Genomic DNA, 25,401 nt, shown 5'->3' on the forward strand with positions numbered 1-25,401 from the left:
AACTAAAATTAAAAATGTGTATCTGGGCAGGGCGTATTGGCATGTGCCTGTAATCCCAGTACTTTGGGAGGCCAAGGTGGTTAGATTGCTTGAGCTCAGGAGTTTGAGACTAGCCTGGGCAACATAGTGAGACCCCATCTCAAAAATAATGATAATAATAAATGTGTATTTATATACCACATTATGTACACTGTGTACCACTGTGTAAATTTTATTATTACCAGTAGTCTATGTACCTTACTTTTAAAAAAAACTACATTTTTTTTTTACTGACAACTCTGTGGTCTCTTACTGGGGCAGGGACCTTCTAGATTGTTGTTTGTTTAAATGGACCATCACATCTTGGAGTGAAAGGCTGTTTTAGCTTATGAAACTGCAGGATTGCTATGATGAAACTGTAGGCGTGCCATACATATACATAAAATTTTAAAACTTTTGAAATATATAAAACTTTTTAAAAAACTGAGCTAAAGAGTGGTAGATTTAAATTGAAGAAATTTACTTTATGACTATTGTGTAATAATCATTTACTTAACTCAATTATTGAGAAAGAGAATAATGTCTACTCATTCATTTGGTTTATGCGTCATAATATTTAGGATAAAAGACATGAAAAGCTAGTTAAATATATCTTACTGTTCTGTACAGTAAACTCAGTGGTTAGGGGAAATGTAGAGAAAAACACAGAATTTAATTTCAACTTATGTTATTTTTTGGTATTAGAAAGAAATAATTTGTACAGGCAAAAACTATATTTGAGATGATATTTCTACCATATATTAATTTTATTTTAACATTAATTTTAGGCTGTTTTTAATTATATGAAGCGTGCTAACAAATAGCGTTTTAATTTAATATTTTTATTGTGGTAAAAATATCTATAACATTAGATTTAGCTTTATAAATCATTTTTTAAGTGTACAGTTCAGTAGTGTTAAGCATATTCACATTGTTTTGAAATCAATCTCTAAAACTTTTTCATTTTGGGACACAAACTCTAGTGATACAATAATCAGTGTGTTTTTTTGTTCACTGGCATTTTCACTCTTTATATCTGAATTATATGCAAAGTTATTCACAATTTCATTTCTTCATACTTAAACCTTAAAGGTTGAGATTATCACATTTTGGGTGCCATTCATGATTAAATAAAAATGTTATATAAATGTTTCTTATAGATGAAGAATAGCAGAAATCAAATACATTTGCAGAGGGAATTTAGAGCAATTTTTATGAGCTGCCTGATGTGTAGTCTACTTTGGCTTCATAACTTCTCAATTTGTGTAGCCCTGTTTGTATGTTTCTGGAAGTTATGTGAAAACACGAAATTTGATGATTTTACGAATGTAAGATAGAAATAACTTTAACATTAGGATTATTTGCTTGAGATGAGAATTTGAGTTGTATTTTAATATAAATGTTTAGGTATCTTCTTTATGATTTAGGAGGTAAATTATACGAAGTTGCTTAAACCAAATGTTAATGGTTTAGGCCTGCCTAGGATACATATCCTCACCATTGATTTGATATTTCAGTAAGTATTCTACAGTTGAGAAAAAAGAAGCCCATATTAAGCTCAAGATAAGTGGTTTTCTGTTTTCTCAATGTTGAACACAATTTTTGAAAGCAGGTAAATTGTAGGTGGTGGAATTCTAGCCAGCCAGCAGACATTTTATGTGACTACTGTGTTTTTTAAATAAACGTTTGAACCCTTAGGCCTGTAGGCCAGATAAGCTTTCTTTAGTTTGGCATAGGCTTTATCTCTCTCAGTCAGTTGTATTAACCCATATATTGTATAATTTTATTCCTGCTGGGCCTCTGAAGATTATTAGTTGGTACTTCTGTTTTAGGAGTTGGTGATTTATAGCCATTAATCTAGACCTTATTCTTTTTTAATTTGTAGTGCAGTCTGATTTTCGTGCATCTTCTGATACTATCCATGTTTGTGTCTGAAGAGCTAGCCCTGCACAGGCTGAATAATGACTGTCTCTTCTTTCTTTTCTTCTGGAATGTTGTGAGTGGGAGTAGGGGACAGCAAAACGAAACAGTAACTAAATGGTAAATTCTAAGACATGCCTATCTCTTAGATTCTCTATTTTTTGGCCACTCTGTCTTATCAGTTAAGAGTATAAATAGCTGTAACTAACTTTATTTTTCCAGTTTGATGCATGCGTTTGTGCACACACGTGCCCACGCACACAATGAATAGACTTAATTTGAACAGTTTCAGATCTACAGACAAATTGAGCAAATAGTAGTTTTTTCATGTAGCCCTTTATTTATTTGAGACAGTGTCTCACTCTGTGGCCCAGGCTGGAGTGCAGTGGCATGATCTCAACTCACTGCAGCCTCTGCCTCCCAGGGTTCAAGCAATTATGTGCCTCAGCCTCCTGAATAGCTGGGTTTACAAGCGTGCACTACCACACCCAGCTAATTTTTATATTTTAAATAGAGACGAGGTTTCACTGTGTTGGCCAGACTGGTGTCAAACTCCTGGTGTCAAGTGATCTGTGTGCCTTGACCTCCCAAAGTGCTGGGATTATAGGTGTGAGCCGCCACACCCGGCCTCAGTTATTAACGTATTACATTAGTATGATATATTTGTTAAAACCAGTGAACTAATGTTAATATATTATTAACCAAAGACCAAAATTTACATTAAGGTTCACTCTGTTGTATAGTTCTATGGTTTTTATTACATGTATGATGTCATGTACACAATTATAGTATCATATAGAATAGTTTCACCACCCTGAGAATCCCCTGTGCTTTACCTGTTTATCTCTACCCACTAACTGCTGACAACCACTGTTCTCTTTACCTCTTTACTGTCTCTATATGTTTGTCAATTCCAGAAGGTTGTATGCTTGAAATCATATACTATGTGGACTTTTCAGACTGGCTTCTTTCACTTAGCCAGTCTTTCATAAGATTCTTCCTTGGTAGTGGTGTTGTTATTGCTGTTGTTTTTACCTAGTAGCTGATTTCTTTTCATCACCGAGTGATATTCCGTTATATAGATGTAACCCAGTTTGTTTATTCATTTTCATTCACCTATTGAAAGATATCTTACTTATAGCTTTTGGTGATTATGAATAATACTGCTATAAATATTCATGTTTGGGGTTTTATGTGGACATGTTTTCAACTCAGTTGGAAAAATACATAGGAGCATGATTGCTGGATATTATGTAAAAATTATGTTTAGCTGTGTAAGAAATGATCAAACTGTCATCCAAAATGACTGTACCATTTTGCATTCCCACCAGCAATTAGTGAGAGTTGCTGTTGCTCTCCAAAGAGGCAGGTAGTGATGTATCATTATTGTTTTAATTTGAAGTTCCCTAATGACATATGTTGAGCATCTTTTCAAATGCTTATTTGCCATCTGTGTATCTTTTTTGGTGAGGTGTCTATTTGGGTTTTTTGTCCTTTTTAAGTTGGCCTTTTTTTTCTTATTGTTGAGTTTTGAGGGGTTTTGTTGTTGTTTTGTTTTGTTTTGAATACCAGTTCTTTGTCAGATTAAAAAAATACTTTTTACCAGTTTGTGGCTTCTTATTATTTTAACAGTGTCTTTCACAGAGCAGTTTTTAATTTTAATACAGTCCGACCTAACAATTTTTCTTTCTTGTATAGTATTTGGTGCTATATCTAAAAATTCATCACCTAACCCAAGGTCATTTAGATTTTCTCCAGTGTAATTTTCTGTCTACCTATAGTTTTGCATTTTATGCTTATAACTATGATCCATTATGAATTAATCTTATGAAAATTGTAAGGTCTTTGTCTAGATTCATGCTTTTACATGTGGATGTCCAGTCATTGCAGCACCATTTGCTGAAAATACTTTCTTTTCTCAATTGAATTACCTTTGCTCCTTTGTCAGAGATCAGTTTATACTCTAGTTGTGTGAGTCTGTTTGGGGCCTCCCTGTTCTGTTCTGTTCTGTTCTGTTCTGTTGATCTCTGTGACATATATATATATTTGGCCATTACCTTGCTTTTGTTGTTTTTTTAGTTGACAGGTGAAAATGGTGTATCTTTACAGTGTATAAAATGATGTTTTGATATGTGTACACATGTGGAATGGCTCAATCAAGCTATTTAACATATCTAATACCTCACGTAATTATCATTTTTGTCATTAAAAAGACTTAAAATCTACTGTCTTAACAATATTCCAGTATATAGTATTATTATTAACTGTAGTCGCCATGATGTGTAATAGATCTCTTGAGCCCTGAAATTTTTTTCTTTTTTTGTTTTTTTGTTTTAAGACAGTCTCACTCTGTCCTCCAGGCTGGAGTGCAGTGGTGCAATTTTGGTTCACTACAACCTCCACCTCCCGGGTTCAAGTGATTGTCATGCCCCAGCTTCCCAAGTTAATGGGACTACAGGTGTGTGCCACCACACTTGGCTAATTTTTGTATTTTTAATAGAGGCAGGGTTTTGTTATGTTGGCCAGACTGGTCTCAAACTCCTGGCCTCAAGCGATCTGCCCACCTTGGCCTCCCAGACTACGGGGATTACATGCATGAGCCCCCATGCCAATTTTTGTGTCCCTAGACCAGCATCTCCCTTATTTCCCATTCCCTATGCTATCTTAATTACTGTATCTTTATAGTAAATCTTGAAGTTCAGTAGTATCAGTCCTCCAACTTTGTTTTTATTCTTAAGTATTGTGTTGATTATTCTGGGTCTTTTTTGTTTCTATATAAACTTTAACATCAGTTTGTAGATGTCCACAAAATAACTTGCTGGGATTCTGACTGGGATTGTGTTAACTCTATGGATCAAATTGTGAAGAACTGACATTTTAACAATAGAATCTTCCCATTCATTACCATGGAAACTCTTCCCATTTATTTAGACCATCTGATTCCTTTCAACAGAATTTTGTAGTTTTCCTCATATAGACCCTGTGTATATTTTCTTAGATTTATACTTGTTTTTTTGGGGTCGGGGGGGAGGGAACCTAATGTAAATGGTACTGTTTTTAATTTCACATTTCAGTTGTTCATTGCTGGTCTACAGGAAAGCGGTTGACTTTTGTATATTTACATTGTTTTCTGCAACCTCATTATAATCATTTATTAGTTCCAGCAGTTTATGTTTTCTTTTGGTGATTCTTTGAAACTTTTTATATAGAAAATCAAGTCTTCTACAAATAAAGACTTTTATTTCCTTTCCACATGTATACTTTTTCTGTCTTCTTTCTTTCCTTCCTTCCCTCCTTTTTCTATCTTTGTGTCTTTCTTACGGCCCTAGCTGTAACTTCCAGTATGATATTGAATGAGAGTTGTGAGAGGACACATCTTGACCTTGCTCCCAGTCGCAGGGGAAAAACATCCTGTCTCTCACCGTATGATGTTAGCAGTAGATTTCTTGTAGATATTCTTTCAAGTTGAAGTAGTTCCCCTTTATTCTTTGTTTGCCAGGAGTAGATAATTATTTATTCAATTTTTAAGTAGACATAGGCTATTCAAGTTACCTGTTTCAGCTTATGTGAGTTTTGGCAGTGCGTGTTTTTCAAAAAATTGGTTCATTTCATCTAAATTTGTGGGCATAGACTTGTTCATATACTCCCTTAATTATCCTTTTAATTTTCATTGTATCTGTAGTGATACCCCTCTTTTTGTTTCTGATATTTATAATTTGTTTCTTTTTGTGTTTTTTTTTTTTTTTTAGTTTCTTGGATAAAGGCTTAAAAATTTTACTGATCTTTTCAGAGAACCAGCTTTTGGTTTTGTTGATATTCTCTGTTGATTTTCTGTTCAATTACAATAATTTCTGCTCTAGATTTTACTATTCCTTATCTCTTGAATGCTTTAGTTTTATGCTGCTGTTTGTCTAGTTTCCTAAGATTAAAGCTTAGATAGTTGATTTTAGATCTTCTTTTCTGATATATGTATTCAATACTATTAATTTCCCTTTAAGCACTCCTTTTGCTACATTCACAAGAATTGATAAGTTGAATTTACATTTAGTTCAAAATATTTTAAAATTTCTTTCACAATGTCTTCTTTGACCTATGTGTTATTTAGATGCATGTTGTTCAATCTCCAAGTATTGGGGGATTTTCCAGTTATCTTTTTCTTACTGATTTCTAGTTTCATTGTGATTTGAGAATATACATTGTATGATTTCTATTATTTTAAATTTGCTAAGGTGAGTCTTATGGCCTAGAATGTGGTCCATTTTGGCAAATGTTCCCTGTCGCATGGGAAGATTGTGTATTATCCTGTTTTTGGATGAGGTATTGTATAAATGTTAATTAGATTCAGTTGACTGATGGTACTGTTCAGCTCTATTATATCTTTACTAATTTTCCCTGTACTGCTTCACAGGGAGTGCACATACTTCATAACAAAATATTCCAATTTTCCCTCACATCACATCCCTTGTAACATTGCTGTCATTCAATTTAATTTTCCATTAGCTATGATCGTTCAATATGTTGTCATTTTTATTACCCTAAACAATTATTTTTCTATTAGATCAGTTTAGAATAACGAAAATGAAAGACTTTATTTTACATTTATTACTTTTCAAAAACTCGTTTTATGTAGATTTGCGTTTCTAACCTGTTTTCTCTGAAAAATATCTTTTAACGTATCTTAAATATCATTTTTTTCTGCCATCAGATCTCTCAGTTTTTGTCGGAGGAAGTCTTTCTCTTTTCCTTTTGAATTATTTTGCTGGATACAGAATTCTAGGTTATTGTTTTTCTTTCAATGTTTTAACCATTTTTCCCTAGTCTCTTTGTTTGCTTAGTTTCTAACAAGAACTCTAACGCAGTTCTTACTCTTCTGTAGATAATGTTGTTTTTGTCCTTCGTCTATTAAGATTTTTGTCTTTGGTTTTCTGCAGTTTGAGTATGATATATATAGGAGTAGATTTATTGGTATTTATCCTGCTTGGTGTTCTGTGAGCCTCCTGCATCAATGGTTTGTTGTTAGTAATTTTTTTAAATTCTAAGCTATTATTCATATATTTTACTTCTCCATTTTGTATTATTACATGTATATTTTTGTAATTGTACCATAGTTCCTGGATATTATTTTTTATCCTTTATTCTCTTGGCTTTTCAGTTTGGGAATTTTTATTGACATACTTCCAGCTCATTCACTGTTTCCTTGGTCATGTCCAGTCTGCTGATGTGCCTATCAAAAGCATTCTTTATTCCTGCTTCTGCTTTTTTTTTTTTAATTGCTAGCATTTCCTTTTGATTTTTTGGCTCTCCGTCTCTCTGTTCCGTGCTCATCTAGTGTTGCATGTTGTCTATTATAAACATTAGAGCAACAGTAATCATAATATATATTATATAAAATAAACATATTTATCATAATTTTCAATTCCCATTCTGATAATTCTAAAATCTTTGCCAAATTTAAGTTTGATTCTGATGCCTACTTTGTCTGTTCAGACTAGTTTTTGTTGCTTTCCAATTTTTTGTTGATAGCTATATATGATGTGTTAGGATATAGGAACTGAGTTTAATAAGATTTTAGTATGAAGTTTTATATTAACCTAGCAAGGAACCTTAGATGTGTTTAATGTTTGCTGTAATGTTAGTTTTAGGTGCCAGAAGCTTCAATTTCCCTTGGTTTCCTTTTTTTTTTTTTTTTTTTTTTAATTTTAAACTCCTCTTTCTTTTGTTTTCCCCAGGAACTACTTTGAATAGATTCTGTGTCCTACAGCTCTTTTACTTGTAATCTGCATTTGTTACACTGGAGCCATATTGATATGGAAGTAAGGTGTTGGAGAGAAGAAGGGGAAATGTTCTGTAATCTTATAATTAAATCTGATTTTGTTTTTTTTAGTCTGAATTTCCGGGATGTGACCTTTGGAAGTATTTCTTAGCCATCCCTCTCCCTGCCGCCTTTTTTTCCTTTCAGAGGCCAGCCAGGAAGGCTGCTCCTCTCTCAAGTTAGATAAGGCTCTGGTAAAAAAGTTTTATTTGGAGGGCAGACCTTTGTTTTGGAGAATGCTCTAGGAATATTTCAAAACTGTTACTTTGTCACTACCTCTGTCCAAAACATAGCCAGATGTTTCTCTGATTTTCACCATGAAAATCTGGTAGTACCCCATAAAAGTGGGGGAGGTCTCCCTAAGACTAGGCCCCTAGGAGTTTTTGTCACTGAGAGGAATTCACACTCAATCTTCATCAGTTGGTCAATTACTATTTAAGTGTTCCTACTGGTTATTGGTTCCAAAGGCTTCTGCTTCAGGTAACTTGATCTCAGTTGTCATTCACTGTATTTACTCATTTTTTCAGTTTTCAGGGTGATGGTTTTCCCTCTGTCCTCAGTTTGGTGATCTAACTAATAAAAGTCATTGATTTTTCAGTTCCTTCAGTGTTTTTCCTTGTTCTAAGAATAAGAATAATGACTTCCAAGCTCTTTCCAGGTCAAAGCTGAAATTGGAAGTTCAAATATTTTTAAATCAATATTTTAATGTAAGAACACATTGAATTGAAGTAAGATTTAAAACTTTGATGAGTTAAAAACTGAAATTGGGCCAGGTGTAGTAGCTCATGCCTATAATCCCAGCACTTTGTGAGGCCAAGATAGGTGGATCGTTTGAGTCCAGGAGTTTAAGACCAGCCTGGGCAACATGGTGAAACTCTGTATCTACAAACAATACAAAAATTAGCCAGGCTTGGTGGTGCATGCCTGTAAACCCAGCTACTGGGGAGGCTGAGGCAGGAGGATCAGTTGAATCTAGGATGCAGACGTTGCAGTGAGCCGAGGTTGCGCCATTGCACTCTAGCCTGGGTGACAGAGCAAGACTGTGTCTCAAAAAAGAAAAAGAGCCAAACAAACCACAACCTGAATTGATCTAGACTTTTCTTTGGAATTTAAATTACATAGTAAACCTATGCTTTTTTTTTAAAGAAGAAAAAATCCATTCAGGTACTGCTGTCACTAGAGAAGTATAATGAAAACTGTTTCCCAAACTCCTAGAATGTGAATCAGTAGGTATGGGGCTAGCATCTATATTTCACAAACTCTTTTGGAAATAACTGGCTTGAACTTTATTTAAGGGCCGAGCTTGGTGGTGCATGCCTATAATTGCAGCGCTTTGGGAGGCCATGGTGAGACGATTGCTTGGAGTTTTGAGACCAGCCCGGGCAAAAATAGCAAGACCCTGTGTCTGTTGATGGCACAACAGGGTGACTATAGTCAATAGTAATTTAACTGTATATTTAAAAGAAACTAAAAGAGTATGATTGGATTGTTGGTAACAAAGGATATATGTTTGAGATGGTGGATACCCCATTTATCCTGATATGATTATTACACATTGTACCCCATAATTTATATACTTACAATGTACCCACAAAATTTAAATTAAAAAAAAAAGACCTCATCTCTATAAAGTAAAAATTTTCAAAGTAGCCAGCTCAAGTGGCATGTGCCTATAGTCTCAGCTACTTAGGAGGCTGAGGCTTGGCAGGATTGGTTGAGCCTAGGTATTCAAGGTTGCAGTGAGTTATGATTGTGCCACTACACTTCAGCCTGGGTGATAGAGTGAGACCACATCTCTTTAAAAAAAGAACAAAACTCTTTTCAAGGAGAAAAATTCCCAAATTGTGTCTTCTGTACTACTGTCATGGGACTATAATCCTTGTCTTACACAATTACTGTTCAGTTCTTAGCAGGGATGTCAGAGTCAGCATTTGAGAGCAGTTTTGTATTGAAATTAAGAGCAATTTCTGATTCTTAAGAGTGATTGTATATGCAAAGGAAGGTGTCTGTATGTTTTATTGAAATCAGGACATTTCGAACCTAATATTCTGATAAGCTAAATACTATCAGCTGGGTAAAATTGGTTATTTATTATTCCTGATGGTTTATGACAGCTTTACTCTGTACACATTCCCTTGTAGCCCAGTGCATGTGCCACCAGTGCCTGTGCTATTTACATAGCTGGAAGATTGAACTTAACCACAATTCAAACGCGCGCACACACACACACACACACACACAAACTAGAGAGGTTTCTCTACCTATAAAATAGGATTCTTATGAATATAAGTAGTAGTTTAGAACTATGAAAAGTTATAGCCTTGTATTTTTCTAAATTTAATCTATAGTTGGAATTTTTTTTTTTTTAAAGTGGAGTGAGGCAGGATTGCTTGAAAGCTTACTTGAAGATTCTTAAGGAGCCAGGTGCGGTGGCTCACTCCTGTAATCCCAGCACTTTGGGAGGCTGAGGAGGGTGGATCATCTGAGGTCAGGAGTTTGAGAACAGCCTGGCCAGCATGGTGAAACCCTGTCTCTACTAAAAATACAAAAATTAGCTGGGCAGTGGCGGCTGCCTGTAGTCCCAGCTACTGGGGAGGCTGAGGCAGGAGAATTGCTTCAACCTGGGAGCCTGGGAGGCAGAGGTTGCAGTGAACTGAGATCGTGCCACTTCACTCCAGCCTGGGCAACAGAGCGAGACTCCATCTCAAAAAAAAAAAAAAAAAAAAAAAAGATTCTTAAGAGTTTTGCTTCCCCTGAAGTAGCTATTATGCCACTAATAGAAAAGAAATGTGCAATGAATAATCAGGATTTGTAATTTTTTATTTTTATGGTTTAAATTGTTTTTGTTTTTGAGAGTGGGTCTCACTCTGTTGCCTAGGCAGGAGTGAAGTGGCAGAGGATAGCTCACTGTAACCATGGTATTTTTTAATATTTTTCAAATGTGTTGTATAATGGGATTACTGGGTTATCCAGGCTAATCTTGAACTCTTGTCCTCAAGGGATCCTCTTGCCTCAACCACCCACAGTACTGGGATTACAGGCATGAGCCACCATGCCTTGTCTGGTTTAAGTTGTTTTAGTTTACTTTATTTACACCAGAATTATTATAAATATGTTTTATTGAAATCAAGACATTTTATTTTATTTATTGAAATCAAGACATTTTAAATTTTGTGGGTACATTGTAAGTATATGTTCTCAATAGTTCTTATTGCTTATTTCCTTGAAAGAATCCTTCAGGATTCTTTTTGAGTATCACATATTGCATTAGTATAAGGCAGTGAATCTTTGCCCTTGAACTTGCAGTTAATTATACTATTGGATTGACAGATTCTTCTCTGCCGTCACAAGCTTTGTGGCAAAGGCCAAAAGTCTCTGCTTGGGCTCTGAGGAAACACTGTCATTATAGATCCAGCTGAGGTTACCAGAATAGTAGACTCCTTCATAAGACTCCTTCCAAACAGGATACTGATCTTGCTCTTGGATTTTAAAAGACTTTTTTATTTTTCAAAATTTTAATTAAACACTTGTGAGTCAATTGCTATGGTATTGGATAGTACAAATGACCTAGACTTAGACTTTTCAAGATTGCCTGGAATTTACAACATGCGAGTTATAAAATCTATAAAAGTATATGTCACGATTATGTGCCTTTCCATTTGTATTGTTTGATTATTTTGCTTCAGTTGCTGTGCAAATATGAAAGGTGTATTAAATATTCTTATAATATTTTATAATTTTCAATAGGAGGTATACCTATATAAGTACTTTCACATATACAGTTGATATTCACCATTTGTTTATTTTGTATTTTAGAATTCACCTACTTTATAACATTTATTTGTAACCCCAAAATATATTTGCAGTGCTTTTGCAGTAATTTGTGTACATGTGCAGAGCAGTGAAAAATGTGAGTTGCCTGACGCACATGTTCCTAGTTTAGATCAAATAAGGTCTAATGCTCTGCCTTCTTGTTTTAACTCTCATGCTGTTAACAAATGTACTTCTTTGACCTTTATTTGGTGCCAAATTTTTTGTGTTTTTATGCTTTTTGTTAGTGACTTTGCTGTTAAAAATGGCTTCCAAATGTAGTGCCAAAATGCTAATACTCAGTGTAAGAAGATTCTGATTTACCTTACAGAAAAATTACATGTATTAGATAAGCTTCCTTCAGACATTATTTATGGTGCTGTCAGCCGTGAGTTTAATATTAGTGAATCAATAGCATCAGATAAGATGTCCTTAAACAGAGAGGCACATCAAGGTTATGTATTGAGTGTTTGATGAAAATGTGACCAGAGGCTCATAGGAACCTGTTTTATTTTTCTTAAGGGCAGTGGTTCAGTGGCTAATTCAGTGCTTGAATGGACTTCACAGAACATAACTAACTTAAATAATAAGAATAGACCTTGCAATCAGCCCTTTATATCTGTGGGTTCCACATCTGCAGATCAGCCAACCTCGGATCAAAATAGTTGAAAAAGAGAAAACAATAAAAATTAACTGCAATTAAAAAAATACACATTAAAAAACCAACGCAGTATAACAGTTATTAACATAGTATTTACATTGTATTTGGTATTATAAGTAATCTAGAGGTGAGGTGCGTTTTTTTTTTTTTTTTTTTTTTTTTGAGGGGGAGTCTCGCTCTGTTGCCCAGGCTGGAGTGCAGTGGTGCAATCTCAGCTCACTGCAAGCTCCGCCTCCTGGATTCACGCCATTCTCCTGCCTCAGCCTCCCAAGTAGCTGGGACTACAGGCGCCTGCCACAACACCCAGCTAATTTTTTTTTTGTATTTTTAGTAGGGACGGGATTTCACCGTGTTAGCCAGGATGGTCTCAATCTCCTGACCTTGTTTGTGATCTGCCCACCTCGGCCTCCCAAAGTGAGATGGTTTTAAGTACAGGAGGATGTGTATGGGTTACATGCAAATAGTATGCCATTTCATAAGGGATTTGAGCATCCACAGATTTTGGTAACCATGGGAATTCTGGAACCAATCCCCTGAGGACACAGAGATAAATGTATTTCTTAAATTAAGGGATTATTTAAAATTAACAATGATGTAATCTTTAAATGATTATTTGAGATCAAGTGATTAGTAAATTATGGGCAGTTGAGAAGAGGAAGGAAATTATTTACATGTATACAGAAACCGTGAAAGCTAGAGAAGCAGGAAGCATGTTTAGTTAACATTGCTGCCTAACAAAGATGAAGTCTTTAGATTTTTACGTAGACCCTAGGCACATCAAAGAACACTAAATCATGCCCACAGTTTCCTCCCAACCAAAAGAGTCTTTCATTGTCCGGGCACAGACTGGGAAAAATAAGGGGACAGATTACTGAAAGTATTTGCTTTTCTTACCATTGAATGATAGGGCACAATTATTAGTGAGGAAGAAAGAAATGATTTCTAGAATAAACCATTACTTCTAGATTTTTTTTTTTTTTTTGAGACGGAGTCTTGCTCTGTTGCCCAGGCTGAAGTGAAGTGGTGCAATCTCAGCTCACTGCGACCTCCGCCTCCCGGGTTCAAGTGTTTCTTGTGCCTCAGCCTCCCAAGTAGCTGGGATTACAGGCACTCACCACCACACCCAGCTAATTTTTGTATTTTTAGTAGACAGGGGGTTTTGCCATGTTGGCCAGGCTGGTCTTGAACAGGTGATCCGCCCACCTAGACCTCCCAAAGTGCTGGGATTACAGGCGTGAGCCACCGCACCTGGGCATTACTTCTAGATTGTTAATGATAACAATGTAGAGTTGTATATAGTGAGAAGCACTGTTGTGTAATTAATTTCTTTGCCTTCTTTATCTTTGACAACACTCTGAGGCCATAGCATATATAATACTTTTAAACAAATAAAATACTAAAATACTAAAGCAAAGACCCTCAGTGGACCACTAATACCAGTGTTTGTGATCTGGCTCTGTCCCATGACACATAGACTTACAGTAGACGGTAATATGTTGAAGAAGCTCATGAAAAACTCTTAAATGATCAGCGTATTTGTTTATTTATACATTGTTTCTTTTAATCAAAAAGTATATGCACGTGATTAAGAAACAAAAATTTCTGTAAGGTCTAATAATTAAAAACAAATGAATCCTATCCTACCCACCCCATTCTTCCCAGACACATTCTCTTTTTAACTATTAGTCATTTCTTGTTATTTACCTCCATATTATTAAAAAGTATACATAATGTTGCTGTTTCCTCATTTATCAGTTTTAGATCATACTTATTTTCTGACATGATACATGAGTTTACACCTGTTCCTTGGTCCTTTATCGTCTCAGTATTGTTATGGCACCATCATGTTCTTCAGCTCTGGTAATTTTTCTACTTTCTTTTACAATTCATTCTGTTTTCTCTCTGGAATCCTTTATTTTTTTTTTAGAAATTGGTACTCCTGGATTGTTCTGTGTTCCTTTTTTTTCATATTTTCCTTCTCTTTTTGTGAATGTTTTGTTTTTCTGTCCCTTCTATGCTTTTTTTCATTTCAGCAAATCTTTGATGCTTTCTTATTTTTGAATAATCCTTTTCTTTGAAAATTAGATTCTCTACCATATTCTTTAATTTTAATGTACATTAGAGTTTTGTTTAAAAGTTTTCTTCCATTGTTTGCAGTATTTCTGTTTTCCTCTGGAGTCATTTTATATGGGTGAGTGTGTGTGTGTTTCTGTTCTTGTTTCTTTCTCTTCTTGGAGGCTTTCTCTAAATATCAGTGTTTTTGCTTGTACTCTGTAGTTGAGAATGAGATAACAAACTGTAGGTTAGGAGTTCTGTGCATAATCAGGCTTTTGACTGGAGACCTTCACCTCAGGGCAGTGTTTTTCAACGTTTTTTAATTATCATTACCTGAAGAAGCATATTTAGATATTTTTCCCCTAATCTTTGCTCCTCCCATACCACCCCCCCCAATCCCATGAAGATTTAATACTACAAGATATAGTCTATATCTGATTATATACTCTGAAAGATACAAATGTCAGGAAGAGTTTGGAAAAGGTCATTCCTCTGGGCCATTCAACTGCTATATCTGCTCTCTTCTATCTGTAGTCATTTTTGGGGGAAGTGGAGAGGAGGTAGGGAGCTGCCAACCATTTAGGGACTTTGAATTAGTCTCCCAATTTTCAGTACTGTATCTTAGCTCCTGTCATGACTTTCCCAAAAATTTGTGAGTCTTGAGCCTCTTCTTGCTTTAGTGGGGCAAATTAGCTCCCCTTTGTCCATGTCTCCCTCTGTGATACTATGACCTTATAAATTCCTCTACTCTGCTACTTCAGTGACAATTCCACCCTATGTTTGTCTTCCAGAATTTCATGAAATCTCTAATTTTAATGTTCAGTAATAGTTTCTTGGCAATTTTTTTAAATTAATTAATTTATTTTTTAAATAATAGAGACAGGATCTCGCTATGTTCCCCAGGCTGGTTTTGAACTCTGGGCTTAAGCAGTCCTCCTGCCTCAGTCTCCCAAAGAGCTGGGATTACAGGTGTGAGCCACCGCACCCAGCCGGTTCCTCTCTAATTCTGTTTGTTGCACTGGTTTATCTGTTTTCAAATCTTTAGGTGGTGTTCATTTGGGGCCTCAGAAACTGAAGAGAGGATTACACATTTGTCTTTAGTTTTCCATTGTATCTGGACACCTGTAATAAGCTTTAAAAACAAACATTTTCATATATTCCTAGTTTGTATTCTAGTCATATTTGCTCTATAATATACCTTTGCATTTATTTTAAAATTCTTAGCAATGATTGTATGTTCTACAGAGAGCTCATTAAAGTGACCCGTTTTTATTGTTTCTATCCATTGTAATACATCATGTTTATATTGTTTCAAATTCAAGAAAACTTGTAGAGGCAAGATAATTATTCTCTTTTTTGGCTCCTAGGTGTTAGACAGTTATACTGAAGTTGGTATTAGAATTTGTGGAAATCTCAGAGAGCAGTATTGCACAATACAGTCTCAGCTGTCAGCCACGTGTGGCTATTTAACTTAATTAAAATAAATTCACTTCCTTAGTCATACTGGTCACATGTCATGTGTTCAGTAACCACATACAGCTAGTGGCTACACTGTTTCAGACAGTGCAGGTTTCCATCATTGCCAGGTTCTACTAGACAGCATTGTTTTAAAAAGTAGAAAGTAGGGCACCATGTTCTGCCAGACTGACTAGTTTCTTAAGCCTCAGGCTTTGCAGGAGTTGCTTAGTCTAGTAAATGTATAGGGCTTTGTTAAATAGTTAATGATGTAAAAAGAAAATAATTAACATCTTGAAAGTATGCTTTGAAGCCTTCAGGAGAAAGTAGAAGTCACAGGACTAACTACTGTCTAAATTAGTCCAAGAGACAGCTAAGAAAGCACTATGCTAATTGTGTGATAATCTTTTCTTGTGTTGATTCAAGGAAACACTGTAGAAGGTTGAGAGAGTCATAAAATATAGCTTGTATGTATAGTGTTCTCACTGTCCTGAAGAACATTACTAGAGTCTTAGCATAGGCAACAAAACGATGCAGATAAACTGTTGTTTTGAGTGGGTAGATGGATAAGCCGTTACTTCATTTAGAATATTTTCCTTTTGTGTATGTAGTTGATTATTTGCAGTATATTTAAGTACAGCATACCCCTTAGAAATATGGAGCTGGAAGGGGCTTTAGAAATTATCATGGTATCCTTTCATTTTACAGGTATGGGAAACAAATGCTTGAAGTAGGGAAATAATTTACTCTGGGGCACACAGTCTGGTGGGGAGCGCCAACACCAGAACTAACATATTTTGAGACCATTTCCCATGGTACTGTGTTGTTGATAAGGAAGGAAGGACTTGGTCCATTGTCTTTTCTCAAAAGTTTTAATAATCTAGGTGTAAGGCCCAAGCTGGCAACATAAACTTAAAATTATGTTAAGAGTATGTAACTCTGGGAACTATACATTTCATAATGTGTCTTCCTCTTTTTAGAACAACAATTTGTAATCTTTACACGATGCCACGAATTGGAGAACCTGTCTGGCTTACAATGATGTCGGGGACTCCAGAAAAGAACCACCTTTGCTATCGTTTCATGAAGGAGTTCACTTTTCTAATGGAAAATGCTTCCAAAAATCAGTATGAATTTATTTATTTATTAATTATAACTAGATATTGTAATCAAACTCAGTTACAGATGTGGAAGAATCATCCATTATCTTTGAAATTATTTTATATTATTAAAATTAATAATCAGAATTCTAAAAAATAATTAAATGATAGGGTATGGAAGAGTATTACAGAACCTTATGAATGAAAAGCAGTGAAAATGTCTGTAATTATGTAATTAAAATTCCTGACATAGAATTATCTGAGGCTGCCCTTTTTTTTGTGAGTTGTATCCATTTATAGTTTTATTTCATAGAAAAGAGGTAGAAAACATGTAAGGATGGCCTGGCACGGTGGCTCACACCTGTAATCCCAGCACTTTGGGAGGCCGAGGTGGGTGGGTCATGCGGTCAGGAGATCGAGACCATCCTGGCTAATACAGTGAAACCCCATCTCTACTAAAAATACAAAAACAAAATTAGCCAGGCGTGGTGGTGGGCTCCTGTAGTCCCAGTTACCCGGGAGGCTGAGACTGGAGAATGGCATGAATCCAGGAGGTGGAGCTTGCAGTGAGCTGAGATCACGCCACTGCACTCTAGCCTGGGCAGCAGAGCCAGACTCTGTCTCAAAAAAATAAACAAACCAAAAAAAACATGTAAGGAAATGCTAGGATTTTAGTGATGCATTTTCAGTGTGATGTTTTATCATACTGTTTTCTTTTAACTGTTCAAGTCTTTGGAATCCAGATGAGTAATTCAGATTTTTTATTCTCTTTGGTGATAGAGTTTGCTCAATACTTTGCCTCGTTTTCCCATTCAGTAATTTGGGAATGTAAGGACCTGCGCCTCTTTTTCCCATTCAGTAATTTGGGAATGTAAGGACCTGCTGGTTGATTCAGTAATGAATTGTGTGATTAAACACTGAAAATAATCCATAATGGGCCTGGCACGGTGGCTCACACCTGTAATCCCAGCACTTTGGGAAGCCGAGGAAATTGAGACCATCCTGGCTAACAGGATGAAACCCCATCTCCACTAAAAATACAAAAAATTAGCCGGGTGTGGTGGCGGGCGCCTGTAGTCCCAGCTACTCGGGAGGCTGAGGCAGGAAAATGGCGTGAATTGGGGAGATGGAGCTTGCAGTGAGCTAAGATTGCGCCACTGCACTCCAGCCTGGGCAACAGAGCGAGACTACATCTCAAAAAAAAAAAAAAAAAGAAAAAGAGTCCATAATTTTTGAAGTAAAATGGCATTTCTGTTTTGTACTTATGATCTGCAGTAGCTCTTTTGAATGTTACCTTTATTTCAGGTAGTTCTTAACTCCTTCTCAACTGGAGACAATTACCTTTCATTTTAATCCTGGTGTTACATACTCATCCTTTCCTCTCTCCTCTGCTTTTTTTGGTGCCATTTGGCCACATGAACATATATACTCTCCTTGCTTACTTTGTCACTACATTTTACCTAAGGTTTCATGAAGGCAGATTGGAATCTGATCAGATGTATTTTGTTTTCAGATTCTTGCCAGCTCTCATTACTGCAGTTCTGACTAATCATCTTGCCTGGGTTCCAACAGTCATGCCAAATGGACAGCCACCTATAAAAATATTTTTAGAAAAGCATTCCTCTCAGAGTGTGGACATGTTGGCAAAGACTCATCCATATAACCCACTTTGGGCACAACTGGGTATGTAATCTGACAACTGTTACAGTATGTATTAAACTTGTTTTGTAGCTATCTGTAATATTTTTATAGCAAAACCAAAAATAAATAAAATACTTTTACCTCCTGCATTCTAAAGCATCTCTGCTTTGCTTGTCCTTTCATGTCTGGCAATTTATCCTATCCTCATCTTAGACCTGAAATCATTCCTTATAGATGAAGAACTGCAGGTATGGCAAGAGGAGCAGGCTAATATAGCTGGTTTACTAGTAACTTCAGATTTTCAGGGTGTTTTATGATTTTGTACTTTGTGTTAGGTACTTTGCAAGAAAGAATGAATCAACAAAGTCACCCGTGATACCTAAAATAAATCTGGTTAGGAGGGAAGCATTTCACTGAGGTTTCTGTTGATCCACTTTTGTTCACTTGCTGAGTCATTTTGGAAAATGTTTCCCTCAGTGTTAAACACCACTAAACAAGTTGGGGAACAGGGGAGAGTAAGTGGTTGATAAGTTCATAGGCAATAGGGAGGGATCATAGCAAGGTGCTAAAGACACAGGTTGTGGAGTCAGGCCCACCACATTTGAATCACAGTTTCCTTTTTCATAAAGTGGGAATAATAATAGATGATACATACTTTAAAAGTTGTAAAAATTAAATGAGATAATACATGTAAAATGATTAAGGCCGTCTGGTAAACGTAGCTGCTAATTATTTCTGCTCCTACTCTATTGCTGTTAGATGATGGGGGAAGAGTAAGATGAGAACATTTTGGTGATTGGGTAGTAACTTTCCTTAGGTTGCTCTGGTGATTGACCTTGCCAGGTAGATTGTCATATGGCTTATCAGTTCATATAACCAACCTCCTTCCCTATTGGCTTTCTCCCTTGCTCCTTCCCCCATTCCCTTGCATTTTACTGAGTTATAATTGACATACAGTAAATGCATTTTTTTAATGGAGTCTCACTCTTTTGCCCAGGCTGGAGTACAGTGGCATGATCATGGCTCACTGTAGCTCCAATCTCCCTGGGATCAAATGATCCCCCTACCTTAGTCACCCAAGTTGCTGGGACTACAGGTGCATACTACCACACCAGGCTAGTTTTTGTATTTGTTGTAGAGATGAGTTTTTGCCATGTTCCCCAGGCTGCTCTCAAACTCTTGGACTCAAGCAATCTGCTCACGTTGGCCTCCCAAGGTGCTGGGATTACAGACGTGAGCCACCACACCTGGCCAAACACATATTTAAAGTACACAATTTGGGCTGGGTGTGGTGGCTCATGCCTGTAATTCTAGCACTTTGGGAGGGTGAGGTGGGTGGATTACTTGAGGTCAGGAATTCGAAACCAGCCTGGCCAACATGGTGAAACCGTGCCTCTACTAAAAATACAAAACAATGGCCAGTGCAGTGGCTCACGCCTATAATCCCAGCACTTTGGGAGGCTGAGGCGGGTGGATCACAAGGTCAGGAGATTGAGACCATCCTGGCTAACACGGTGAAACCTCATCTCTATTAAAAGTACAAAAAATTAGCTGGGCATGGTGGCGGGCGCCTATAGTCCCAGCTACTTGAGAGGCTGAGGCAGGAGAATGGCGTGAATCCAGGAGGCGAAGCTTGCAGTGAGCTGGGATTGCGCCACTGCACTCTAGCCTGGGCAACAGTGCAAGACTCCATCTCAAAAAAAAAAAAAAAAAAAACCAAAAACAAATTAGCTGGGCATGGTGGCGGGTGCCTATAATCCCAGCCACTTAGGAGGCTGAGACAGGAGAATCCCTTGAACCCGGAGGCAGAGGTTGTAGTGAGCCGAGATCATGCCACTGCACCACAGCCTGGGCAACAGAACGAGAATCTGTCTCAAAAAAAAAAAAAAAACAAGCAATTTGATAAGTTTTGCATATATGCCTCTGAAACCATGACCACAATCAAAACATAAATCATATTGCATCACTTCCAAAAGTTTCCTTATGCCTTTTTGTAATCTCTTCTTCTTCCTCCCTCTCTCCTTCTCCCTAGTTTCTCTGTTCCTCTTCCACCATCCCTACACAGCCACTGGCTTACTTTCTGTCATGATAGATTACTTGCATTTTCTAGAGTTTTATATGAGTGGAATCATGCAGTATACACTTTGATCTCTTTCATTCAGTATAATTCAGATTCACCTATTTTGTGTGTATTAATAGTTTATTCCTTTTTAATGCTGAGTAGTATTCCATTGCATTGACTTTTTAAAAATCAACTTATTAGTAGTATTTTTTAAATTGGGACATTTAAATCCTTTTTTAATTCTGCAGTCATTTGTTGACTGTCTAAGGCTCTGTACAAAAAGCACAGAGGCTATAAAGATGAATGATTTGGAAATTGCCCTCAAGAAGTCAACAGTCTACGACTGTAGGTAATATATATGCAGACAACAATAATAATTCAAGGAGGAACTATAAGAGAAATGAAAAGTTTAGTAGGAGTTGAACAGGGGAGCCTACTTTTGCCCAAGTGAGGATGCTTAGGTGGGAAGCTATGGACTGGCAGAGATATTGAGGAAAGGGACAGGACATCACATGAGTAAAGAGTCTAGGTGTTAAAAGTGCAGAGCATATTCAGTGGTCCAGTTTAACTGGGTCTTTGCGTGAATACAGATGATTTCTTCTTCTGACTGCCAAGAAGGAGGATAAGTATAAGAAGATAAAGCTGGAAAAGTAAAATGGGAATCATGAAAGACTCACTTGCCGTACCAAAGTAATTTCAACTTACTTGGTAATTCGTGGGGATCATGGGAGCAGTTTAGAACACTGGCATGGTGATATTTGAGCCAGTGTGTTAGCCAGAGGAGAAAATTTATAATAATAGTACCTATAGCATGTATTTATTTGAGACCTATTTATATTTGTTCCTTAAAAAAGTGTGAGGGCTTTGTAAAGTAAAAATAGAGGATTTTAAATGTATATACTGACAACTTGCAAAAATTAAGTTGAAATTAGTGGCTTTGTATTCTCCTTTTTTTTTTTTTTTTTCTTTCTTTCTTTCTTGAGACAGGGTCTCACTGTATCGCACAGGCTGGAGTGCGGTGGTGCGATCACAGTTCACTGCAGCCTCAACTTCCTGGGCTCAGGTGATTCTTCCACCTTTTCCTCTCAGGTAGCTGGGATTACAGGTGCACACCACCATGCCCAGTTAATTTTCTGTATTTTTTTTGTAGAGACGAGGGTTTTGCCATGTTGCCCAGACTGGTCTTAAACTGCTGGGCTCGAGTGATCAGCCTGCTTCCACCTCCCAAAATGCTGGGATTACATGCATAAGCCACCATGCCCAGCCCTATTCTCCATAGTTTTGGCACTGAAATTACTGGTTTAATTTGAAGTATAACATAAATATAGAAATAATTTCTAGTCCTGACCCCCTCACTTCCCCTGCTTTTAACACAATCGCTAGTCATGTTTAGAATGGATTCAAAAGTGAAAGTGAATTGCATGGCTAAACTTGTTGCCCTTTCTTTTTCTTTTAGTAAGGATGAGTCTCTCTCTTCCTGCCCTTTCTGGCCTATCCTGAGTACCCAACCCTCTAGGGAATGGAAGGGGAAAATAGGCTCTTACTAACATGGGAGCTGGTGGGATGGGGTGCTGGCTAGGGGAACAACAGTTAAAGTTTGGAGATATGACTTACTTTTTAGTTTTATTTCTTTTTTTCCTTTTTCTTTTTGAGACGGAGTCTCACTCTTGTCGCCCAGGCTGGATTGCAATGGTGTCATCTCAGCTCAGTGCACCCTCTGCCTCCTGGGTTCAAGCAATTCTCCAGCCTTAGCCTCCCGAGTAGGTGGGACTACAGGCATCCACCACAACACCTGGCTAATTTTTGTAGTTTTAGTAAGTACAGGGTTTTACCATGTTGGCCAGGCTGGTCTTGAACTCCTGATATCAAGTGATCCACCCATCTCGGCCTCCCAGAGTGCTGGAATTACAAGCGTGAGCCACCGTGCCCGGCCCCAGAGATATGATTTAAATCAGGAATGGTTAAGTGTGTGGTGTGACTACTCTAGCTTTGCTCCATTTTACCGCTACTCCTTTTCTGTCCTTGCAAGCCAGCAGATACTGTGCTTTGTCTTTTCTTGATTGGACACAGCTACAGAGTCCTTGTGTACATAGTACTTCAGGCAGTACTTCTCTAACCAGGTAAAAATGCTCTTCATGAAGCCTGGGTTAAAGAATATTCTTGGGATATGTGAGTTTCAGAACTGACTCTTTGCTTGAGGTTTCTGAACCATAGCATTTGTTTAACGAGGAAACCAGAAAACCCTTAAATTCACCTTTCTCTTTGGTTAAAATTATTCATCTCATCTTCCTCCCTTGAATAGTCACTCATCTGTTAAAGAACTAAGAGTGAGGCCAGGCATGGTGGCTCATGCCTGTAATCCCAGCACTGTGGGAGGTCAAGGCCAGTGGATTGCTTGAGCCCAGGAACTCAAGACCAGCCTAGGAAACATGGCAAAACTCTGTCTCTACAAAAAAAGATACAGATAATTAGCCATGCATGGTGGCACATACCTATAGTCCCAGCTACTCAGGAGGCTGAGGTAGGAGAATCACCTGAGCCTAGGAGGCTGAGGCTGCAGTGAACCATGATTGTACCACTGTACTCCAGCCAGGATTACAGTGTGAGACCCTGTCTCAAAAAAAAAAAAAAAAAAAAAAAAGTGAAACCTAAACTATTACTCATACAGTAAGATTAGGTTTCTGATCATTAAAAATAGCTTACTTAGCTGTGTCAGTAAAGGATGTGTCCAATAACTGATTTTTCCGTTACAGGAGACTTGTATGGCGCTATTGGCTCTCCTGTACGGTTAGCAAGGACTGTGGTAGTTGGCAAACGACAAGACATGGTCCAGAGGCTACTTTATTTTCTTACTTATTTTATAAGATGCTCTGAACTTCAAGAAACGCATCTTTTGGAAAATGGAGAAGATGAAGCCATTGTTATGCCAGGCACAGTAATTACTACCACTTTAGAGAAAGGTGAAATAGAAGAATCGGAGTATGTCCTTGTCACAATGCATAGAAACAAAAGCAGTTTGCTCTTTAAAGAGTCAGAAGAAATAAGAACTCCCAGTTGTAACTGTAAATATTGCAGTCATCCACTCCTTGGGCAAAATGTAGAGAACATTTCACAACAAGAGAGAGAAGATGCTCAAAACAGCTCTAAGGAGCTGCTAGGAATTTCAGATGAGTGCCGGATGATTTCTCCTTCTGACTGCCAAGAAGAAAATGCTGTTGATGTTAAACAGTACAGAGATAAATTAAGAACTTCCCTTGACGCCAAGTTAGAGACGGTTGTTTGCACAGGATCTGTTCCAGTAGACAAATGTGCATTGTCAGAGTCAGGCTTAGAGCCAACAGAGGAAACATGGCAGAGTGAGAAGTTGCTGGATTCAGACAGTCACACAGGCAAAGCAATGAGATCCACAGGAATGGTTGTGGAGAAAAAACCTCCAGATAAGATTGTGCCTGCTTCATTTTCTTGTGAGGCTGCCCAGACAAAGGTTACTTTCCTGATTGGGGATTCTATGTCACCTGATTCAGATACTGAGCTTCGAAGTCAGGCAGTGGTAGATCAGATTACCAGACATCACACCAAACCGTTGAAAGCAGAAAGAGGAGCTGTTGATCAGCATCAAGAAACTAAACAAACAACTAAGGACCAATCTGGAGAGTCTAATATACAGAAGATGGTTTCTGAAGAGCCCTGTGAACTTCCCTGTTGGAATCATTCAGACCCAGAAAGCATGAGCTTATTTGACGAATATTTTAATGATGATTCAATTGAAACCAGGACTATTGATGATGTTCCAGTTAAAACAAGTGCAGATAGTAAAGACCATTGCTGTATGTTAGAGTTTTCAAAAATATTGTGTGCAAAAAATAACAAACAGAACAATGAATTTTGTAAATGTATAGAAACAGTTCCCCAAGATTCATGTAAAACCTGCTTTCCTCAGCAGGACCAAAGAGATACACTCTCCATTCTTGTCCCCCATGGGGATAAAGAGAGTTCAGATAAAAAAATTGCTATAGGAACTGAATGGGACATTCCAAGAAATGAAAGTTCAGATAGTGCCCTTGGGGATAGTGAAAGTGAAGATACAGGTCATGATATGACTAGACAAGTTAGCAGTTATTATGGAGGAGAGCAAGAAGATTGGGCAGAAGAGGATGAGATACCTTTTCCTGGGTAAGTAGGAAGTTTTCACCTATAATGGGCCCTATATAAATATGTACCATTCTTTTCTTTAGCTGGTCTCTGAAGGTTAGTATAAAAGAAGAGATCATTGTCCTGGATAGCTCTCTCTTATTTTCATATTCTCGTAACTCATAAGAAGGAGTAAAGGCTAAGCCCCAGAAATACCCCGGAAAGGTTTTATGAAGAACTCAGAGAAAAGTTAAAGGATCTGGTTGATAAGTATAAGATTTCTTATTGCTTAGAAGGTTTCAAACCATTTAGGAGTGACTTCTGCCCCAAAAAAGGACATGCTGAGCCTGGCAGTTAGGGAGTACTAATCCCTGAGATGTTAGAATGGCTGTTAGAAATAGATTTGGCCAAGACTAAAAGGAAAACAGAGAACGTATACTTTGGGTCAAGTATGCAAGGAGAAGATTCATGCTTGAGAAACGTTACATACCCAGCTTTGGACTTGTGAGGCATTTAATTGTTTTGTTTTAGATGATTGTTTTCATAATCTGGTTGTATTAAGAATGTGCTACAAACACAAAGTACAGTTCTCTTAAAGTCTGTTGGAGAAGATTGATCCTCACTTCATTACGCAGTTGCTCATCAGACCTTCTCTGAATAAGAAGGAGTATTTTATTTTCTGATAGAGCACTTGAGCCAGTTTTTAAATAAGAATGATTTTACTCTTGATTTTTAC

General features: G+C 37.2%; 1 protein-coding gene across 2 annotated transcripts in view; it reads left to right on the forward strand.

The window, feature by feature from the left end:
* Positions 1 to 25,401, forward strand: part of FNIP1 (folliculin interacting protein 1) — a 155,056-nt gene that overhangs the window by 99,811 nt on the left and 29,844 nt on the right. Inside the window, exons 11-13 of one of the 2 annotated variants that reach the window (XM_023196726.2) lie at positions 16,712 to 16,858; positions 18,345 to 18,514; positions 23,288 to 24,707. In XM_023196726.2, coding sequence (XP_023052494.1) covers positions 16,712 to 16,858; positions 18,345 to 18,514; positions 23,288 to 24,707 — 1,737 coding nt within the window. The remainder of the gene's footprint in view (positions 1 to 16,711; positions 16,859 to 18,344; positions 18,515 to 23,287; positions 24,708 to 25,401) is intronic. The other variant, XM_023196727.3, reaches the window with a different exon arrangement.

The sequence above is a fragment of the Piliocolobus tephrosceles genome, chromosome 4 (genome assembly GCF_002776525.5).
Source record: "Piliocolobus tephrosceles isolate RC106 chromosome 4, ASM277652v3, whole genome shotgun sequence".
NCBI lineage: Eukaryota > Metazoa > Chordata > Mammalia > Primates > Cercopithecidae > Piliocolobus > Piliocolobus tephrosceles.